General features: G+C 38.2%; 2 protein-coding genes across 2 annotated transcripts in view; one reads left to right on the top strand and one right to left on the bottom strand.

Moving 5' to 3' along the window:
* The window catches only part of LOC139722575 (paired amphipathic helix protein Sin3a-like), a 36341-nt gene extending 35230 nt beyond the window's left edge, over positions 1–1111 (top strand). Inside the window, exon 25 of the mRNA XM_071633865.1 lies at positions 139–1111. Coding sequence (XP_071489966.1) covers positions 139–381 — 243 coding nt within the window. The 3' untranslated portion in view covers positions 382–1111. The remainder of the gene's footprint in view (positions 1–138) is intronic.
* Positions 1112–7752: 6641 nt separating this feature from the next.
* LOC139722574 (methanethiol oxidase-like) overlaps positions 7753–23516 on the bottom strand; it is a 42553-nt gene continuing 26789 nt past the window's right edge. The window contains exons 4-10 of the mRNA XM_071633864.1: positions 22424–22550; positions 20709–20891; positions 19273–19454; positions 16462–16540; positions 14027–14148; positions 9808–10019; positions 7753–8229 (exon numbers count right to left, since the gene is read on the bottom strand). Of these exons, the coding sequence (XP_071489965.1) occupies positions 8031–8229; positions 9808–10019; positions 14027–14148; positions 16462–16540; positions 19273–19454; positions 20709–20891; positions 22424–22550 (1104 nt within the window). The 3' untranslated portion in view covers positions 7753–8030. The remainder of the gene's footprint in view (positions 8230–9807; positions 10020–14026; positions 14149–16461; positions 16541–19272; positions 19455–20708; positions 20892–22423; positions 22551–23516) is intronic.

Here is a 23516-nt window from a genome sequence, read left to right as displayed (position 1 = left end):
AGTATACATTTGTGATAAAATGACAGACATGTAGTTTGGAGTTTGTAAGTATAGGTTCAACTCTCTAAACAGCTTGTAAGTGCAAAAGCTAACTAGCTAACTACTTCACGACACTTTCCTCTGCTGTATGTTACACAGGCACATCCGAAGATCACTGCCAGGAAATCTGGACGCTTCCACAATTGGCACGACAAGTGGAGAGAGAGCCATGTGACAGAGGCCCAGTCAGAGGCTGTGGACAAGTGGTTCCTGGGCCAGACGGACAACCTGGTGCCATGCCAGACCCATAGGGTGGACCTCTCTAGTCCCAATGGAGTCTACCACAAGTACAGAGTCACCTACATCGCCAGGACGGAGGAGGAGAGCAGTAAAGAGTCGTGACCAGCCCCAGGAGGTGCGGGTTTCCCATGAGCACGAACACATTCTGTTTGGTGCCATCTTCGGTGCACTCCCTCCAGCCGCCCATTGTGTCACTGCCCACCGGTAACTGGTTCCTTCAGAAGAAATCACTTACTGCAAATGGTGGTATGTAGTGGTTGTTACAGCCGTCAGCACCCGTCAAACTCCGGTGGTTCAGGCTTAGTAGATGACGGCAGGGAGGAGCTGAAGATTTCTGCTGGTTGCAATCAGTTGGAGGTCATGCTTGCTAGTCCACCAATGGAACAGGCAGGTCTCTTTGAGACAGGTCAAAAGGCCTGGCAAAGATCATGCAACATTTGCCATTACCTCGGCAGCACATTGCATTTGTATGATGATCCAGTATTTTTATTTTTCTAGTAATTTTGATCACTACAGTCCTGTCCGTTTTTGGGAATAACTTCATTGTGCTGGAGTACAAATTCGGAGTTTTACCGTTATGTTTTCAAGGCTCTTTCTGGAGGAATGCCTGTATCGAGTCTTCTTCTAATATTAGCCAAAATTGATTTCAAGCACACCAATTTACATTCCACAATGTCATGATGCTTGCCTAGGACTCACTCATGACAGCAGTGCCAGTAATTACCACGGATAAAGAAACATCATCAGTAGCTCATGTCCATAAGCATACAACCGGCACAGTGCTGGTAACAGGCAAAAACTGAGTATGTGCCGATGCACACAAAGAAGGGAGGGGGAGGGGGAGGGGCTGTTAAATGATTGTATTTTTCCTGTTCACTGCCTTATTTATTGTGTCTGGTCTTTGTGGATTTCACTTTGGCTTTGCCAAGGTAATTGGCTCAATGCTGGCATCTGGAAAATACATAGAAATTCAGGGATGGATTGACATATCCTCCATAAACAGATACCGAGATTGAAAGGCACAAGCAAGTACTTCAGTCTCGGTAATCATAGTTTTGTAGGTGTGAATATTGCTAGTTCCGCAAAAAGCAAAATGACGACCATATTCAATTGGGTTGTTTTTATTTTGTTTTGTTTTGTTTTGTTTTTGGAGGGGACTGATTATTGATCTTCCCCTTCCTCTGTTAGGTTCCTGGAGTAGCCAGAAGGGGTGGTGTGACAATGAAGGTGGTGACATCATTATAAAGGTCTTCTGTGGACCAAGTCTTGTATATAGTGGCTGTTCAGTGTTCACTGTGTGACCTGTCCAACTGTACAAATGTGCATTGTAAATCAATTCTATGTCTACATTCTGGTACCTGTCGTGCGAAATACAGGCGTATGTATTTGTAAATAGGTTTTTGTACAGGACAATGCAAACAGTGATTTCAAACATTCATATAAATATGTGACTATCAGGTTCAGAATACTCTGTATAAATATCCTTTTTTCTATGAAATACAAATAAAAAAATGATGTTTTTAGAGTGTGACATATCAAATCTGTGATATATAACCTTTGTCTTTCTGTACAAGCTGGTATAAGTTTGTACAGTGGAAAGGCTCAAGAATGGAATCTGAGATGCAAGCTGTAGATAGGAGACACTTTGAAGAGACATTAAAGAGGGATTTGCATGAAGGCGCAAGCAAAGGAGTATGTCCAGGGATTCATTGGTGAAAGGTGGGCATGAGAACTCTGATTCTATTTTGTAGAAACTTTTCGATTGATGAAGACTCTATTGTCATTTTTTGATATTTCAGACTTCCACTTGTAAGATTTTGAGGTTTGAGAGATATAAGATGCACTTTAGCCTTATTTATCTATTTATTTCTCAATCAAGGGGAGCAAAACTTTTTTTTTTCATTTTTGTTTTCTTGTATTTTATTTTTACTTAACGCATTGCTTCTTACGGCCTACCAGGCAAGATCTGGTTTTGCAAGATTGTAGCAATAGCATTGTAAAGACTATTTATGATATAAATTATCTGTTCGTCAGGATAAGTTGTATTTTCGACCTCAGTGACAATTGAGTGGGCCTTCTGTGGATATGCGAGCATATCCGGAAATCTGTTTCCCCTCGCCACTTTTTATTTAGTCTGCGGTCATTGTTGTAGTTCCTACGTAGGAGAGCCTATATGAAGTCACGGACAAAGAGGTTGAACATTATGAAGCAAGCCATGGGGAAGAAAGTCACTTTAGGTAGGATCCACCCAGTACGTACTGAAATCGACCCAAGAGATGCCGTTGACAAGTTTAACCGGTTGGGTTGTGCAGACTTTCATGCAAGCATGTATCAATGAACTTTAGCTGCCGAGTCCATGCCTTGGTGTGTCCCGTTCATAGATTGCCCCGATGATGGCATCGGGCAATCTCCACTTCTGAGACGATGGCTAAAATTTGCAAGTAAAAACACTGATACATGGGAAAGAAATAGGTATATATATACACAGCTTTAATAGGGAATGATGATAATGCATTAATTTCTTTGTTTATTCACGGAAGCCCGGGTGAAATGAATACTCAGTTGTGTTCACTTCACCATTACCAAAAGGAAAATCTTGATAAATGAGCCGAACCATGGTTTAAAAAAAGGTAAAAAAGAAATCTGATATTAGATTTTATTTCTTTTAAGGGTATGTGGATACATTTCCCCATTTCATTTTCTCGATTCAGCCTTTACAGACTGTTCAGTTGTGAGATGAATGCAGAAGAACAATGCCATTTTTTTTTTTTTCATGGTACAGAAAATGAAAGAAAAATATCTGAATAATGGAAATGTGTTACAACGATGTGAAAAAGCAAGAATATTATTATGGTTGTACAGATGTGTTATATGGCCACTTGATAAGGCCAGTCTACTTGTAATAAAATGTTTGGGAAAATTACGAGACCCGTCATTTGCCTTTTCATTGCAGCATATCACACAGTCATAGTTTTGTGTGTTTGTGTGCGTGTGTTTGTAAATGTCTTCAAGTGTATACTTGTCAGAGTTTGCTTGTGTTTGTGAAGTAACTTTATCAATTTTTATCACACAGTTTATGAAACTTATTCCAGGGGGTGGGGGTAAGATTGTTGGTAAACCTTTGTTGGTAAACCTTTGATGGTGGCAATACAGTGCAGTTCTCTGCAATCAGGGAGGTTTTACAGATGGAGTAGAATCTACACTGTAAGTGCTCTCCTTTGAAGTCCTGTGTCACACTGCCAAGTAGTTATGCACTTAACTATGAGTGAGTAATCGGGACTACCGTTTTCAAAGCCGAAAAGACACCCCCCCCCCCCCCTTTCCTGGTGCAGTTTGCACACTCATCGGCCTTCCACAGAAAATGGTTGCCATTTTGGTGCTAAATTCAATAATCTGTGTGGACCACATCTGTTGATGTACGAGGTGTTGTATAAAACAAATAAGTGTATGGTCTTTACTCGTGCAATGGAAACAAGATTTCGCACTCGATGAAAGATGAGGCGCAATATTCAACGTGGCTTTGACAATTTAAATAGAGCACCTCGATCTTTAACCTCGTGCAAAATCTTGTACCATCACATTCACTATTTTGTTCCAGGTGTTACAAAAAACATTTCCCACTTTTGATCCTTAATATTTCGAAAACTACATCAGATAACACTGTTCTTGATATGAGTTATAGCTGAATAGTGTACAATGTTGTTGAAGGTAATTTGAATGAGAGCTTTAACCGGTTTTGTTAAATCCATGATTGATTTTTAAGTTAAGTTCATATTTTGGTCAAATTTGAACCCTGTGTACTACATTGAACTTTACACAGGAACCGATGATGTGTGTGTGATTAGGCGTTTTCACATCAGCCCGATGAAAGTCCAAGCTCGAGATATTTTCCAATTTCCCCCAAGTCAGAAAATAGCGCGCTATTTCGAAACATCGGGCTGATGTGGAAACGCCTAGTGTGTGCTTACAATGGCCCTGAACAATAGACATGAATACTGTCGAATACCACCTTTCTGAGCCCTGCTGACCAGGCTTCTGGTCTCTTGCTCCAAGGCACATGAATGCTTTATTAGTAATTCATAATGGTTGCCCTGGGCACTACTAGTCTCAATTCATGGCAAAGGGTAAAATGCATGCACATGAAAAAGTAAGCACATGTTTTCATGAGCTTGCATACACTACATTTTAGGATGAATAAAGACTAGCTGTGATAGTGGAATTTCCCATGAATATGTAATAGAGCATTCAGACCCTGCCCATTGCTCACGACCATTGTCTGGGTGTTAATCACACACTCCCATACACACCTATTGACCCCTGTGCAAAATTGAAAGTTTTGTACAGAGGGTCGAAAATAGAGCAAAAACTTACAAATAAATCTTGAATTTAATGAAACTGATTTATGCTTTCATGTTTAAATTACCACCAACAAAATTGTACACTCTATTCAGCTATTGCTCTTACCAATGTCAGTGTTAACTGATGCGTAGTTTTTGAACTATTAAGGATCAAAAGTGGGAAATGTTTTTTTGTAACACCTAGTATAATAATGCTTTAGTATAGAACCCAAACATGTTTTTTCATGGATGAAGAAGAGCTGCCACTCCTCCTTTGACACCTCCCTCGTGGAATCATTTGTATGTTATACCATGCAGTCTTGTCAAGAAAAAAAAGTCAATGGAAAAAAGTCCCATGACAAGTTATTGTAATTAGATAGATTTAGATAATTTGAGAGATAGATGAATATAGCTTGATAGCAAGATAAATAGATAAGTATAGATAGAGTGGACTCCCGTTATAATGAAGTCCTTGGGAGCGGCAGTTTTCTTTCGTTATATTGAAATGTCGTTGTAACAGAAAAAATAAGCAATAAAAAACATAGAGTTGATAATTTTGCGGCCTGAATTTTACTTCATTGTAACCGGAATTTCGTTATAACTGTGTTCGTTATAATGGGAGGGCACTGTATCATAGATAGATAGATAGATAGATAGATAGATAGATAGATAGATAGATAGATAGATAGATAGATAGATAGATAGATAGATAGATAGATAGATAGATAGATAGATAGATAGATAGATAGATAGATAGATAGATAGATAGATAGATAGATAGATAGATAGATAGATAGATAGATAGATAGATAGATAGATAGATAGATAGATAGATAGATAGATAGGTAGGTAAGTAGATAGATAGATAGATAGGTAAGTAGATAGACAGGATAGATAGTAGATAGATAGGTAAGTAGATAGACAGGAAGACAGGTTTTCAAACAGTCACATTCATATGGATGAAATTGATAAAAACTCAGTGAACAGAGGTAGAGCTTCATGATAGAGATGTAATTGAAAAATATAAAATTGTACAATTGAATAGCATACAATAACAAGTACAGATATATCAATGGATACCCGTGACAACAAATTACATTGTAATTAAAGCATCCCTGCTACACCACTTGACACAAACAGTCATTTCATGATACATGTCTTATAAAAATACACCTTCAGGCCTTAAATGTCTAATTTCCCTTAGCTTAATGTGATTTGCTTATTTTTTTTTTTTCATTTTGTGCAGCATGAGGATATTTTGTGCCGCATGAGGATATATCGCCTCGCACACAGGTGACCTATTGTCAAATTCCAAATGAAACTTTCCCTGTGGCAATACATTTTTTTCATTACATGATTGCATCTTGGCCATGTAGTTTAACAATTTTTGGATGTGGCAGAGTGACAAAGAATATAAAGAATTATTTCATTTTATTCTTATTTTTCATTTTATTCTTATTATTTTTTGTTGTCGTTGATTCGTTTTGTTGTTGTTTTTGTTTGTTGTTTGTTTTTGTTTTTTGCCCTGCATATCCAGGCTAATATATTCCAGTTGCTTAGTGCAAGTACTTTTTTTTTTAAATCCCCAGTGAATTTCATTCAAAGCATATCATACACAGCCTTTCAAACAAGTCACTTTTTTCATAACAGTTGAATACTTTCTCTTTCACTCTTTTTCATAGAAAATTTCATTGAAAATAAAATGCTTCATGTGGTGCAGATTAAAGCAAGATCATGTCCCTGAACACAATTCATGCCCCAATCATTCTTTTGGAGAAAGTGGAAGAATGTATCATATGCGCAATACCCCACAATTGACTGTAATTCAATTCTCATAGTCGGAGCAATCGCTTATTGGTAACGAACTCCTGGCTGCATCCAACATTTTGTGGTCAAACACTTTCACAAGCAGTACAAAATAGGTGTGTGTGCATGTTACATTTGCATTTCTGCAAATTCCTTACATTTGTACCAATGTCAAACAAGGATCATGATCGTACGTCAACATTAAGCTAAGTGTCTAGCAAAAACTACTTGGCTCTTCATGACAAGAAAAAAAAAGATATACTGTATATATCAAAACGCGACCAACATGGATTCTTGTCGATATACAGTGTAAGTACGCACACACAAAAAACAAAGAAGAAAGAAAGAAAGGCAAAGGAATCCACGTGTGGAAAAAAAAAGCAAGAAAGACTTTCTCCATGTATATCTACAGGAGTATAAGTGAGCTTCAAATTCAATCATCATTCCATCGTTCAAGTGATTAACATGGCAATATGTAGTGAGTTAGGACTGACACACTATTTGTTAAATCTATGAGATACATTTCTCACACTCTTCATTGAAAAACAGTTTTCTTTGATCCCATAATATTAGTAATAAGCCTAACCACTAATGCACACATTATGCACATACAATAACAGTTTGATATAAACCTAATTTGAGTTCGCATAGCTAGTACACACAATATAATGTTAGCAAAAATATCGAGGAGCCATATGTGCATATATTTGAGTACATACTGTGAGTACACTCTGAATGATGTTGAGAGCCGTGTATATCAAAAACCAAAGATTAACATGGATAATACAAAAAAAAACCCGATTCAGTCAAGGACTTGTGTGACATGATCCTGATCTCCTCTTATAAAAATTTTTCTTCCAATTCACTGATGCACAAAGCAGGAAGCTTGTCATCCACAGGGACATGCTACACTAACTGTAAAAGTGGAAATTTTCGCGATGCTGAATTTTTTTTTGCATTTTGCGCAACCAGAAGTTAGCGGGTAAAATTAAAGCGTGCAAATATTTTTGCGTGCCATATGTTCCAGTAGTTGATATCTCGATTCCGTGGAATTAAAAACATGCAAAACTCTTCTTACCCGGCCAAGTGCGAAAAATTAGTCATGCGAAAATATCCACTTTTACAGTATGGTTTACATATACACAAAACATAAGAGTACATCTCGGGTGGATTAATCTTGGATAGTAGGAATGTGATGTCTGGGGTAGATAACTGCTAAAGCAGAACTTTGGAAGAGGTGAAGAGCAGAATACTCTTGGAATCTTTAAAATAATGACCCAGAACAATATATTTTGTTCTTTGATTTTTTTAAAATTTCATTTAATTCAGGGCGTCAATGCAATAGTCACTGACGGATTCTCAAAGGATCTTTGGAAGACAACAAGATGCCATGTGTACTTGTAGATAAGTATCGTAAGAGAGTTCACAAAAGTTATTTTTCCAGATGTAAAGGGACAGGGCAGTCTGATCTTGTCATAGCACATACTGTCCTGCAATCAGCTGCCATCAATACTAGAATTTAGTCCTGCCTTGGAAATATCTCAACCAAGACAGCGGCCTTGTAGTTAGCCTTGTGATTTGAAGCATGGTTTTACTGTGAGGCAGAATTTACAGCTGGGACTGAACTTCACGCGACTCTGTGTCGACGATGAAGATGTCCGAGGTGCAGTCCCCTCCTGGGTAGCGCATCTCGTGGGCCAGGGCGGGGCCATCGGGGTCATTTCCAAAGTCCACCAGGAAGTCTGGGTTGACCTTGAGGCCACCTTTGTTCGTGTCCACGTCTATCATGAGGAGCACGGAGCCGGTGCTGGAGGAGAAACGAGGGAGATGAAACGTCATGGTAACGAGATGCCATCTTCGACACTGCTCTACGATAGGAGTCAACTTTATAGGGCCTATCCCTCTTCGTGACACATGCTACTTTTTTCTTCTCTCTCTTATGAGATGTGAGAATCTTTGCATAGAAACATTAAGAAAATAAAAGTCATAGATTCACATAGACATGTATGGGAATTCATCAAACAGTTTTTTTTTCTTTCTTTTGCAAATTGACTGAAATGAAACAATGTAGTACCTTAACCTTCAATGTCCAATCTCCATTAACTTTGTGTGTGATGAAATGGAGAAATTGAACTGTCACCATGTAAATGTAACACTCAAAACTGGATTAAAGGGGCAAGGACTCTCACTTTTCTCATGAGTATATTGTTCTCATATGTACAGAGAGTGTGGAACTTTAAATTGAAAAGAATCTAACACTGGTTATGAATTTTACTACAAGTCCCTGTGAGGTACATTCTTTCATTGGTCCTAATGATGGACACACATGCTTCAAAATGCAGTGATTATCTCTGACTATGTATCAAGTTTGTTTAATTTCTGTCTTTTGCCAACAATTGTACCTTTTAACCCTCAAAGATGTACAGCTAGTTTGGAAAAAGAGGAAAGACAGAAAAAGAAAGGATCTAGAAGACACACTACTCCCTTGTACCCGTATATTTCAACACAAGTCAATGCATACCACCATCAACCAGACTCTCAAGGAACTTACACCCACTTGGCTATTATCATACCCTGCTCCAGGACTAAACAGTGCATATAATTCTTCTTTTCCTGCACAGTGAGGCAGTGGAACAACCTGCCAAAAGACAGTGTCACGGCATCATCTATTACCATCTAATGGATGGATGGCACTGGTTACATATGAAAGTGCGCTTACCCGTACCTTCATGCACCCTACATCATGGCACTTCAACATGAACAATCCCCTAAGCATACACACACACATACACATGTACACACACACAATCTCCAAGAATCTTCAGGATTGAAAAAGGCAAATGCAGAAGAAAACAGCAACAGTAACAACACCACCACCACCACCATCACAGAGACTCCAACTCTCCCGTTTTCGACGGGAGATCTCCCGCCGAAAACCCATTTTTGCAAAATCTCCCGTTCTCCCGCTTGAGATTTAATTTCTCCCGCCCTGGCTCTTTGTCTCCCGTTGGAAAGGATTTCTTACTTGTTTCTATCGTATGTTGAAAAAATAAGCCTTAGAATCTAGATAGCACCAGAGAGCATCTAGAACCCTAGGAACTTCGCGCTTCGCACACATCAACTTTGAGTCACCCGTTTGCTAGGGGTTTCAGGCGGGAGAATCTCCAGATCAGATGGTGCTTTGGGTTGGAGTCTCTGCCATCAACAAAACACAACAACAACAACAAAACACAGCAACATGAAGAAGAAGAAGAAGAACGAAGAAGAAGAACAAAGAAGAAGAAGAAGAGGAAGAAGAAGACGAACAACAACAACAACAACAACATACAACAACAACAAAACACAACAACAACAATGGCTAGAAGGTATGGTCAGCCAGACTCACTCCATGAGGTCAGGGTAGAACTGCTTGTCCCAGTTACTGTAGAGTGACATGGTGACAAAGAGTCGCTTCCCGTCCAGACTCAGCTGCACCATCTGGGTGCTTCCCGTCACCCGGCGACCCTTGATGAAGAGAGGCTGGGGCTGGCTGGTCAGCTCCTCGTCCTTGGTCACCTTGACCGGCCCATCGGCCACGATGGACCCTCCTAGAAAGACCTGGTTTGGACACAAAGATAAGACACGCCCTAGAACTGATGACCACAAGTCTACAAAAAATGCACAATGGCAGCAGCTGCAACTGCTGCTGCTAGTACTACTATTACTACTACTACTGCTTCTATAGCAACTGCTACTTCTACTGCTACTACTACTACTACTACTGCTGCTGCTACTACTACTACTACTACTACTACTGCTGCTACTACTACTACTACTACTACTACTGCTGCTACTACTACTACTTTCTGCTACTGCTGCTACTACTACTACTACTACTACTACTACTACTACTACTACTAATTACCACCACCACCACCACCAAAACTACTTCTACTACTAACACTACTGCTACTTCTACTATTGCCACTACTACTACTACCCTCCTCCTCCTACTACTACTACTTCTACCATTTCTTCTTAGTGGCTGTGGCATCGCAGATAGAGTGCACAATGCTATATGCCATCTATCTCTAACAGCAGAGGTGTTTGTTTGTTTGGTTGTTTGTTTTTCATGTAGCAGGCTACACATTAAATGCAAAGGTGATTTCAGAGCCAACAGATTCCACTTATGAGCCTGCAAAAGTATCAGCTAATATCTCCATAAAAGTGCCACAGGGCTAAGCTATCACGAACTGCCAACTTTGAGTGTGATGGTAATCTCAATTCCTTCCAATTCTGTTTACATACAATATGTAAATATTTCTTGCCCATGGTATTATTTGAAATCTGAAATTATTCGATTTCACATAAGGAAAAAACTAGATATATCGCTACGGCGACTGATATGCCTCCGCCATAATGCATGGTTCTCCTAATAGGTCTATAGTACAATGTCTTGACAATGTGTGATGACAGTTTCAAACAATTGGCAAAATATTAAAATGACAGGTTTGACACAAATGTGCTGAATGTTCACTTTCCTAGAACTAGGTTCAATTGGATGAATGATTAAAATGTCAGAGCGCAGGTATTTGGGGAACTGATGATTTTTACTTGACTTTTGACCCTTTTATAAGTTTATGCATTGAGTAATTTTTCAAGGTATTGAGAAAAAGTATAATTTCAGTATCAAATGGGAAAATAGCATTATCTAAACCTGGCCTTTGACCTTTGACCTCACAGTTCCAAAGAGAATCACTGTTAGGTTGAACATGCATAAATATGTAAGTTTCATGATGATACCTTGAGTTACTTTTGAGATATGGAGGAAAAAGTGCAATTCAGCACTTTCACTTGACCTTTGACCTTTTGACCTTTGACCTTTTGGCAAGAAACTTCCCACAGAATATATATTGGGTAATACATGTATACATCAAGTTTAAAAAAAAAAAAACCTTCATTCATCGCATAAATATAAGGAAAGTAGTGATATTTTGAGGAGTTGACCTTGACCTTTGACCCCTGACCTTTGACCCATGACCCCCAACTTCCCTAGATAATCACTGCCCATCGGTACAAGCATATATACTAAGTTCCATGAAGATACCTTGAACCATTTGCGAGATATGGAGAAAAACATGAAATTTCAAATTTTTTTCACAAAATAACCTGTGACCTTTGACCTTTGACCCTGTGACCCTAAAATCCACACAAAGCATTATCCCCCAAGGATATACCCTCATACCAAGTTTGATGTAAAACCACCACACGGTTCTTGAGATATCGACAAAAACAAAACGGGACGGACGGACGTACGGACGTACGGACGGACGGACGGACGGACGGACGGACGGACGGACGGACGGACGGACGGACGGACGGACGGACGGACGGACGGACGGACGGACGACCCGAAAACATAATGCCTCCGGCCACTTCGTTGCGGAGGCATAAAAAGTTTCACTAGTGAAAGATCGGTTGTCAAATGACTCTGTAAAGATTAGCAATTAACTGCTGAAGTGTATTATTTGTACATGCACAACTGTATCTGCTCCCAAGCATTCATACATTTTCCCCTAACCCACAGTCATATGTACTTGCCTTAAAAGACTCCTCCCTACCTACAGTCATACATTCTTATCTCTACACATTCTTCCCTACCTACAACCGTATAATCATACGCAAGTATCTCAAAACCTTCTTCCCTACTACCTACCTACATTCATAAATACTTTTCTTCAAACATTTTTTCTGTACCTACATTCATACATACTTAATCTCCAAACATTCTTCCCTACCTATAATCATATGTAATTGTCTCAAAAGATTCTTCTCTACCTACATTCATACACACTTACCTCCAAACATTCTTCTCTACCTATATTCATACATGCTTGTCTCAAAACATCCTTCCCTACCTACATTCATACATACCCCGTACTTATCTCCAAACATTCTTCCCTATTCATACGTAATTATCACTGAAAATTCTTTTATACCCACATTCATACAAATTTGTTTCTAAACAGAGGAGTACTGCACTCATGTATATAGAAGCCCCAGGCAAAGGCTCACAAGTTCACATATCTTCGCAGTTAACATGAAAGAGCTCCATGTTCCCATAGTTCCAGGTGGATTGAATTGACTGCAGGACTGATTCCATTGTTAAGATGATACCCCAGCCCGCGAGTTTACTACGGTATCTCTTAACCCATTCCATACGATAGCCTAGCTGGTATACTAGTTTCTCATTGTGTCAACTCATAAATGGGAGCCTGGTATACCAGGTTCCCAATACGTACAAAAGAATGTCCACATTTGTGACCTAAATTCATGCTTATTCGTGTTATGCTGACCACAAAAATTACTCTGATCTAAGTGTGTAATGAAAAAGGCCTGTGCATGCTCTATTCATATCTCACATCCGACTGACAATTTGCATTGTTCAATGGCACAAGCAGCATGTCGACTACGGGAAGCGGATACATGTACTGCTTGCTCGCTTTCGCACAGACAGGTTACCAGCCTGTCTGTTCTTTGTTAACCGCCAAAAGATCAAATCTCTTTTTGGGGCACTGAAGGGTCTCAGAGAATTGCGGGAGGAATGGGTCATGAAGTTTTTTTTTTGTGGAAGTGGACTAGTTATTTACCCTAGGTCTTCAAATACATTGTATTGCTCTCCTGGGAGATTCTACCACCAGACACTGGCTGAAAAATACATATTCATGTTGAAATAAACAATGTGTTAAAATCTGTTGAAGCTCCTACACATTTTAAAGGTAGGGAATCCCATTTGCATACCTTAAATGAAGAGTTGTATAAATACAGTGGTATGTTGAAGAGAGTATTATTTTAGAAACTCCCATAAAGTATTGAAAGTGGAAGGCAACATTTAGTACACTTTTAATGACCGTTAGATTTTGAATTGAATTTTTTCGGGGCTCACCGTAAATTCCAGTACATTACTAGGCTACCTTTGCAGACCCGTGCACTGCATATGTGTCCATGTATATTTTGTGAAGAAAGTTCATCAAAACTTACAAACATTTCTATATACATTCTTGCCACACACTCTATATGTTATTACATCAGCTCTTATATTATTAGATTTGTGTTTATAGATAAAAAAATACAAAAGACTACAACAAAAAGGCTTAAGTGTGGCTGACACACAGAACTACTGAGTAGTTGAGTTTTGTGCATTATTCAAATTGTAGATAACTGTTGACATCCGAATTTCTCAGCAGTGGCCTAAACAAGTCCCCCGAGGTTCATATTTAATGTTTTGCTGCATTTTGGGAGGTCTGTAAAAGGGAACCCCTACCTTTAAGGTTTGTATCTCACAGAACAGCTAGACCCGAGGAAACTTAGCATCCACTCTAGAATTACACTCTTAGCCCAAAGTTTGTACACCTCATCATTGCTGAGACTGTTGGAGGAGGAGGAGTCTTGCTTTTAGTTTTTCTATCATAGACATTGGCAAACTGCAGACCCACATTAAATCTGTCGGGGAAATTCTCATTGTTCTTCTTCTACACTATACATTACACAACCAATTTCCCAGCACTTTTCTACTTAAGATCTTTCATCTTGAGGTACAATTAGGCACGGACCACCCAGCTCACCTGTCCGACCAGTTTTGGGTTGCGAGTGTCCGTGATGTCATACTGTCGGAGGTCACCATGCAACCAGTTGCTGATGTAGAGGAAGCGGTCGTCCATGGAGACAATGATGTCAGTGATGAGGCCTGTCCATTCAATCAAGATCACAAACGATTTCATCAAAAATGAATCTTTGACCACTGTTGTATTCATGTATTGTCACTGAAACCTTAAATTGATTGATTAGTAAAAGGTTGTGCCCAGTTGCAAATTGGTAATTTTCTACACTCTATTTATTAGATGTGTACTTTAATGACACAGCCAAGTTCTTCTCTGCAATTGTTGCATCACTTACATGATGAAAACTTATCATTTGTTTGGTGTGGAAATGAAACCAATTGCAAATATACTCAAAGGGCATACTAAGTATTTTTTTTCACACCTTTGATCAAAATAAACATAAAAATTTTCATTGCAAAGCATCCTCTAGGACAGTGAGTATCCAACCCTTGAAAAGCAATCTAATTTCTGGCCTCACAATGTGATGGGACACAAAAAATTCTTTGCTACCAAAGGTCACAATCACATAATCAAGATGATGATCTCACGGTCCCCATATCACTATGGCATACAACATATTGACATTTGATAGATTATTTTTATGAATACCTAATGCTATTTCAAAAACCTCTTTCACAAATTTCTCTCCAATGAGGTATAGTTCCTTTGCTGACTATATCACACAAGAACCATTGGATTTGTGAATGTGGAGGATCTGACTTGTACTATCAAAGATCTGAATTGTAGCAGCAAAGTGAGAATTTTCTGTTTAAGAAGCATTATAGCTTTCAATATCTCCCTCCCCCCCCCCCATTCGCTTCGCTCCAACTTCTATTTCTCAAGAGATCTGAAGGAAAATGGCATGCATATCATGCAGTCTCCCCCTTGAAAGAAATGAAATAAGAATAAAATCAGCATGAGCCATACACGTGGTTACACAAAGGGTTACATCACAGAATAAGAATCACTGGTACACTGGATAAGGACAAATACCTGTGTCGAGTTGTTCTTTATCTGACAAATAGATCTCAGGGTAAACACACAATGAGTGGAAATCATTCAGCTATTGTTTCGCAGGACTTATACCTAGTTTCAATAGTGGTTATCAGGTAAGGGGCTCCTATCTTAAGCCTGTTTTCTGATGAATACCTGTGCAAAGCAAACTAACATTTTTCTTTAGAGTGACAATAAAACATGCAAAAGCTTCCGTAACTCACTGTCAAAGTACGTACATGACTTGTAAGATTCACAGTTTGCATTGGACATGAATTGATGTAGTCAGCACTACATCCCCCTTTTTTTCTTTCTTTATCAACATATGTATTTTTCCATTTTGTGTGATAACCTGGCTTTCTGCAGTATCTGTTCCTCCCCCCCCCCTCCTTTCCTACTTTTTTACAAACTAACTCTACTGAACTTTGATGGTATTTTTCAATCATTAACTGATTTGATGCACCTCTTGATCTACAAAACTGGCATGACAGACATAGATTCTCATTTGAAATGATACTGTATACACCATATATTTAGCGAGTCTAATTTCTAACGAATCGGGACTTTCAAACAATTTTGGGGTGGTTAAAATTCGCGATTGTGGAGAACAGCACTGAACAGAGAAATGTATGAGTGTATGTCACACTCATGTCTGGATCACAGTTAAAATTTTTGGCTGTTTTTTTATTTGCGAATAGCATCAGACTCTCGAAATCTGCCAGAAATAGAAACCTAAAAAGTGAAATATTCTGCATATACAGAAGTCATGGAGCTTTAAATTCACCCAATCTTGTCAGGGTTCATTCACCAGTCATCAGTGAATATCATTGGATCATTGGCCCCACTCAGTAATGTGACTTGCAATTCGGATTTCTTTCTGACCCATACCTCAGCCAGACATAAAAACCTAACAAGTGAAATATTCTGCATATACAGTAATCATGGAGCTTCAATTAATTCACCCAATCTTGTCATGGTTCAATCACCAGTCATCAGTGAATATCACTGGATCACGACTGGCCCCACTCAGTAATGTGACTTACAATTCAGGTTAAATTCTTTCTGACATGTACCTCAGCTTGCTGAATGTCACCTAGTGTACAAATCTATTGCAAATAATGCTATCAATTCAGATTATACCGCTAACAGAGTCTCTCATTCTCTCCTAACTTTGGATTGGGTTGATTCTGACTTAATCCCTCTCCCCCTCTCCCTCCTCCTTTTAATTCCCTCCCTCCCTCTCTCTCACCCTCCTTCTTTATCTTTCTGTCTACCAGCATCTACCTTTTTTCTCTCTCTTACTTCAGGATTCTCTCATTTTCTCTCTCCCTAACTCCAATATTTAAAATCTCATTATGTAATGTTTACTCAATGACCTGGTAGTATTCCAAAGGTCAGAAACTCACCAGGCATGTTGGGCAGGGCCCAGTTGTCTACAGCTTTGGGAGGGACGGCAATCACCCTTTCAGCCGACCAGCTTCCCTCCTGGAGTGGTGGAACAATTATCATCACAATTCATACATTGAAGGCATAATTTATCATTTGCAGATGGAATAGAAACCCAGCATTAGTGCTTTAAAATAGTTCTGAAATATGACTTAGGGATAGAAACAACCACTGTTGAAATTTGAATCCGTATAATCGAAGTTAAGTACTATTATAAATAAACCAAATGTGAACAACGATTATGGGGGGAAAAAATGTTTCCATACTAAACTGTCTACAGTTACCGTTTATTGAGAAAAATAAAGATATTCCCTTATTTTTTAGGCTTCATCCTGAGAATTTTATATGATAGGATGTTTTGCTGTACAACAGACCGACACATATGCATTAAATGTCATATCCTACTCTAAAAGAAATATACATTAGTCAGATCTGATTCCCCAGACTAGTTGTTTGAAATTCTGGATTAAATGCCACATTCTTTAATACTTTAAGAGAAATATAGGCTCTATATACATCAGATCTGATTCCACATACTAGCAGTGTGAAATTCTTGATTAACTGCCACATTCTTACTTAAAAATAAGCATACATAAATCAGATCTGTGATTCCACAGACTAGCTGCATGAAATTCTGGATTAACTGCCATATTCATGCATCAAAGGAGATATACATCCCTCAGGACTGATTTCATAGACTAACTCTACATGAAATCAGGGTTTAATTCCCCCATTCATACATACAAAGAAATAAAGGTCTAATTCCTTCAAGTCAGATTTCAGACTAAATGCATGAGATCCTTGTTTTACCACCACATTCGGATCTTCCTCTCTTGCGAGGTGTGTATTCAATGCTTGGTATTTGCTCAGACAATATCACTGTGATTACACATAGTCTTAAAAGTTGTTGCCATGAAGTGACTATTAGCTCCTTGCATTAGCACTTTACTTCTTCTGAAACTATACATTATAAACAAAGTTTGCAAGTGGTATGAAAAGTGTCAATGGATATTCAGTATGTCAATGCATCACAAAGTAAAATAAACAAGAAAAACAAGAGAACAAAGACAATTCTACAAAGTCCCTCACACACAAATGCATAAATATACTAAATCAAATGAATATAAAATATTTATATGATTTTGAAAACAACAACAACACAACAACAAACTTAAGCTCTTCATGAAACTCATTCCCGCACACCATTCCCTTTCCCTACTAATACTACTAGTTTGGAATATATTTCACTATATTCTACACGATTCATTTCATTTTGACTTGCGACACAAAGTCACAAGTAGTGAAATTTTCAATTAAAAAAAACCCAAAGGAATATGGAACGAAAACATATACACCATTCCTTTTCAAGAAGCAAAGTTGGTTCTTCCCCTCCCCCAACCCCCACCTTTTGAGACAATATACATATTTATCTCATAAGGGCAAGATTTGGTTGATTTTATGAATACCAATGAACCTGTCCAAAATAAAGGGTAACAATCATCATGAAATTTATGGCACACACAGCAATATCTCTTACACTTTGTACCAACTCAACCGAGAACAAGGCCTAGCTAGTTGCCCTGGATTGCTAAATCTGCTGAGTTTGCATAAAAGACCATTTTGTGCTTGTGCTCATTATCCCATCCATCCATTGTTGGTTTTTCGCAATCAGTGCGCTGGTAATGTTGTACAAACACTTTTGTGTACACTTTTGTCACTGTTCAAATGACCTGAACTAGCACAGTCATGCTTCGTAATAAAACCGTTTTCCTACCAATGCAGTTGACTAACTTTGACTATGAGTCTTGATCTTTGGCACACTATTGTTTGCTCTTTCATTATCACACACACGCACGAGGTCAGAATGAAGAAGACCAAGATAAGTCATGGGGTATGTTTCTAATTTTGGTCATTAATTAATTTTCATGATTTCCATCTAAAGTTAAATTGCTTCGATATGATTTTTCCTAATTCAGTGCATTTTTATACCACTAATTCATTTTGTTCATGACTAAAATAAATCCAGTTGATAAAATGGTCACTAACATTATATGATTTCATGTTTTTCTAGATGTGAAAAAAGAAAGAAATCTGTATCGTTCTCCTGTCAAACACAATTGCAGCAGACATTTAGGGGAAGTGGAACATTCGAGATGATTACAACAAAGGATAAGTATTCTCCTCTATGCTTACTGAAAAATCCCCGTAACAAGGCCACCCATACAATGTCCTATCCCTAATTGTAACTACACCATCTTTAACTGGCAATCCCACTCTCTACTGCCCATACCCCTTTATCCACACTCTCAGGTATGCCATCAACACATAAAAAGTCAAAATCCTTCAATGCACACTGTACAATTTTCAGGGTATCATTATATCATTTTTCTCTTATCATTCTACTTTGCATCATCCGCAGAAAAACATACACAAATTTAGCTTCAGTTCCATTACATATGAATTTCACAGTGTATATAATTACACAGCTTCAGGCACAGAGGCAAATAGATGTACTTCCAAGAACAATAATAATAGTAATATCATATCATAACAGTTTTGAACAAAGTAGTAATGAAAAGAGAATGATGTATCTTTTGGCAAGTTCGTTGTTTTGCATGTCTAACCTCACTTCTTACTCGAACATGGCCTGAAATGAAGAATACAAGAATGAGATAGATAATAAAAATCCTCCAGTCATATTGTCAGTTTCAATATCTCTCTAGTTTCCAGACTTTATCCACCCCTGCACAGAAGAGCACAAAGCCACTCACGGGATTCTTGAAGAAGCGATAGACGGTGGAGGCCAGTGCGCAGCCGACGAAACCCTCGGCGGCCCGCGGGTTGTGGAGGAAGCGGATCTCGAGGGGAATGCCTCCGTCATCGCCGAGGTTGATCTCCTGCAGGTGTTTGTGGGTGGTCCAGTCCCACACGTGGATGCTCTTCCCGTACAGACCTATCAAATCATAGAATGAACTTGTTAAATCCAACTGTATGAAACGCATAATGACAAAAACATAATACAAGAGAAGGCCGGTATCTAAGATACAATATTTGTAATCAAATTAGCATATATACATGAAGTCTGAAAATTGCATGTATTTCATCAGAGCTCTCTAGGGGCATGCGCAACATGTGTGGGTTCATACACTTACAGGTGATAATAGTAAATGACTTTACTTTTGTGTGCCCTACCCCACATATTGTCACAATCTTTGCCTCTATCTATTTGTGTTATAAAGTAGTGTGTATCCTTTTGTAATGGTTCTCCCTAGCTTAGTTTAATGTCTGTAATATTTATGATATGTATTATGCTCGTTATCTGGTCGAATAAGTAATGATGATGATAATGATAATAATGATGATGATGATGATGATGATGATGATGATAATGATAATAATAATAATAATAATAACAATAATAATAATAATAATAATAATAATAACAATAATAATAATAATAATGATAATAATAATAATAACAATAATAATAATAATAATAACAACAATACAACAGAAAATTCCCAGTTGTTTGCAATAGACTGACTTTCTATTGGACATGACATCTTAGTTACCTAGAGATGAGGTTACAAGTACTGGATTGAGCCATAAGAACTGAACTTCAGGCAGATATTTCTTTGATGGGAAAACTTTTGGCTGGAGTGTGTGTTTATGAAAAATGTGAAAGATAACTTGCAAATAAGACACTGAATTCTTATTTAACATCCACAATCCAGGATATATATGGTATGGACATCCCTGAACAAAAGATGTTTTTTCTCCACAATATCTCTCCTCATCCAAGAGGTGAATAAACTGGGTATCTTGAAATGCAGGGGGTATAACAATAACGGCAGGACCTTCTTAAAGAGCAGGGCAAACATGGCAGAGGTCACTCTTGGCAAATAGTTCAGACCATACACAATGTAGATATTGCTGACATCACTGTTTAATGTTGTTACAACAGGAAAGGCAGCTACCTACAGTAACTTGTTTCCTACAGGAACCTGATGGTGGCCTGTGTATTAAGCCTATTGGGATTTCAGAATTCAGTACTGAATAGGTTATTTTCTCAATCATCTACCATTTTCCAAAATGGATCTCCTACGAAGCATCAATCATCACTTTTCTGATCTGTCTACCTATCACAATCAGCCGTCACACTTATAGATCTATCACTGCCACCACATGCAAGCACACCAGATCTTACCATTGGCATAGTCAGCGGGGTCGAATCCCTTCAAGAAAGCCTTGGGGGCGCCCCACTCGGTACTAATCATGACGTTGTGGTAGGGTTGGTACCAGTAGTCATAGTTGTAGCGGACACTCTCCCCAGGGAGCTCCCAGTTACCTTTGACCTTGAATGACTGTCCGTCCAGCAGCAGGAAGCCACCTGAAAAGGATTGTGGGTTCAGAAGTTCACATATCAGCAAAAATATGCTACAGCTGTAGCTTTAATTCCATAATACCCTGAGAATTGACGTTCTCCTTTGACTACACACTCGTATTATCATGACAGTGCAGATGCACAAAAATCATCGATATCAACAGAGATTTTATCATTAACTATTGTAACCTTTGTGATTTAAGTTTGTCTTTTATTCTTAATTCTGAGATCTAACCGAGAAAGAAAGAAAAATGAATAGATTAATAAAGAGCTCATATCATTTGATTCACAGAAAATATCAGCTCATAAGAGACACGTGTACCAAAAATCACATTTTAAAAAGTCTGTCTTCACACAGGGAACGCACAGTTCATAAATGGTGAGACCTATATGTCTTATTTAATTTATTCCAACATTTTTATGCACAGTCTTGCCAAGAAGCAGTTCACTTTGAGCTGAAAGCAGAATTTGATAATATATTGAAAGAAACATACTGAATTTTAACTAAACTAAACTAATTTTGTATGCCATTCACATTCGAATAACAACATAAAATCCAATGCCACTTCTCATTTTAGGTTTGAGATAGAGTGTCTCATTCAGGAATAGGCCTACTGGGTTCACGAGCCAACCAGGCCACCACAAAAACCCTGTTAAAGGGATCATATAGTTTTGGTTAAGACCAAATTTCAGGTTTCTAACATTTTTTGGTGAGATAATGAGAAACCTCATATGAAATATGAAAGAGCATGTAATTCCATGAGGAATTCAATGTTTATTTGATGAAAATTGGTTTTGAAATGGCTGAGATATCCAAAACAGAGCGATTCTAATAAGTGTGGGACCCACACTTTATTATGATCGCTTTGTTTTACTTTGTTTTTGGATGTTTCGGTCATTCCAAACCCGATTTTCATCAAATGAACTTTGAATTCCTCTTAAAATGGTATGCTCTGTACTATTTCATAAGTGTTTTCATGGTATGTCGCAAAAAGTTAAGCCCAATTCTCATCTCCACCAATACTGTACCATCCCTTTAAACCCCTGTCCCCACTGATAGGCTGTTTGCACAAGAGCTTTTTCAGTTTCAACATTGATTCAAACCATAGGCCAGTGATTGTAAAAGCTCTTAGTACAGATCAGCACAATAGTCTGCACAGAATAGAGAGAAGGCGTAGCAAACCACCTTAAATCTTTTGTGAAAACTAAAAATAAATGGAGTCTTCTTGATTAACCCATTGAGGACAAGTCCTGAGTATATTCAAGCCAATGTCTATGGGAAATGCGTGTTAAAGCAAAATCAGCCAGTCCTAAACAGGTTAAAACAACTATCAATTCTTTTTATAGCAGGAATGACAAAAATGATACAGTGACAAAAACAATAATGATGAAAATGATGAAGTTTATTTTTATAATCATTAATGTCATCATAAGTAAATTTCAATATTATTATCATCCTCACCATTTTGATGACACTAAAAGAATTTCTTTGAATGGAAGGGAAACAAAAGGGGTGAGGACAACGAAACACAATTTACCTTTGCCCTCTCCTTTGTTCTTGTAGTCACCAAGACAACTGATCATAATCTCCCCATTGGCCAGACAGTGGCTGGTATGGGGTGTGGTCAAGCCGGTCACTTCTCCAATGGCCTCTGGCTCAACAATCTATAAAGACACATCCCAGAACAATTCAAAACAAAAATACCAGGACGTAGTATTCCAACCACAATTTGAGATTTAATTTGACGCACAGTGTTGCTCGTATCATACAAGATTTACCATTTCCTTTGGACTGGTCTCTTGGGGGGGGGGGGGGATTTGTTATCTTATGTGCCAAATCTTAATGGGAACGCAAACCCAAAGAGTGATGTGAATTGAGTGAAAGCAGCAACATAAGTAGAAGACATCAGTGATGGCTTGAGGAAAATCGGACAATCGATGCAAAAGTTATGAATTTTTACAGTTTTGGTGTTGGAACTGCTGGATGAGGAGACTACTAGAGGTTATAACGTATGAGTGGACAACAATATAAAGAAAATATAAAGAATTTAACAAAAATTCACTTTCCCAGTATCATAAAAGAGCACTTGCCTAGTTGCTTTCAGAAAGCAGGGAGAGTAATTGTTACCCATAACATATGTCAGTATCAAGTTGATGGAATTTGTAATTTTCATGAAAAATGAATTTCTGTGGAATTTTCTTTATATTTTCGTTATTATTGTTGTCCACTAATACGTCATTACCTCTAGTAGTCTCCTCATCCAGTGGTTCCAACATCAAAACTTTAAAAATGCATAACTTTTGCATCGATTGTCCGATTTTCCTCAAATTTTCACTGATGTGTTCTACTAATGTTGCTGCTTTCACTCAATCCACATTGCTCTTTGGGTTTGTGTTCCCTTTAACTAAAACCTGTGATTCATATCACGCCACATGATCCTGCATTCAATCTATAACAGCATATGGCATTGTCCATGGTGAAAAGAAAATTGAGACAATGGATCAAAGTATCATAATCTATCTGTAAAAGATGACATACCACACTGTTCAGATCAGACGGCACACACAGACAACATAATTTTGTCAAGTAATCTCCTGCACCAGTTATCAGATAAAGTGGAAAAGACTCTA

The sequence above is a fragment of the Diadema antillarum genome, unplaced genomic scaffold, assembly GCF_040938485.1.
Source record: "Diadema antillarum isolate AM-2024a unplaced genomic scaffold, OU_Dant_1.0 scf00000167, whole genome shotgun sequence".
NCBI classification, from domain to species: domain Eukaryota; kingdom Metazoa; phylum Echinodermata; class Echinoidea; order Diadematoida; family Diadematidae; genus Diadema; species Diadema antillarum.
This window is presented reverse-complemented; position numbering and strand designations above follow the sequence as displayed.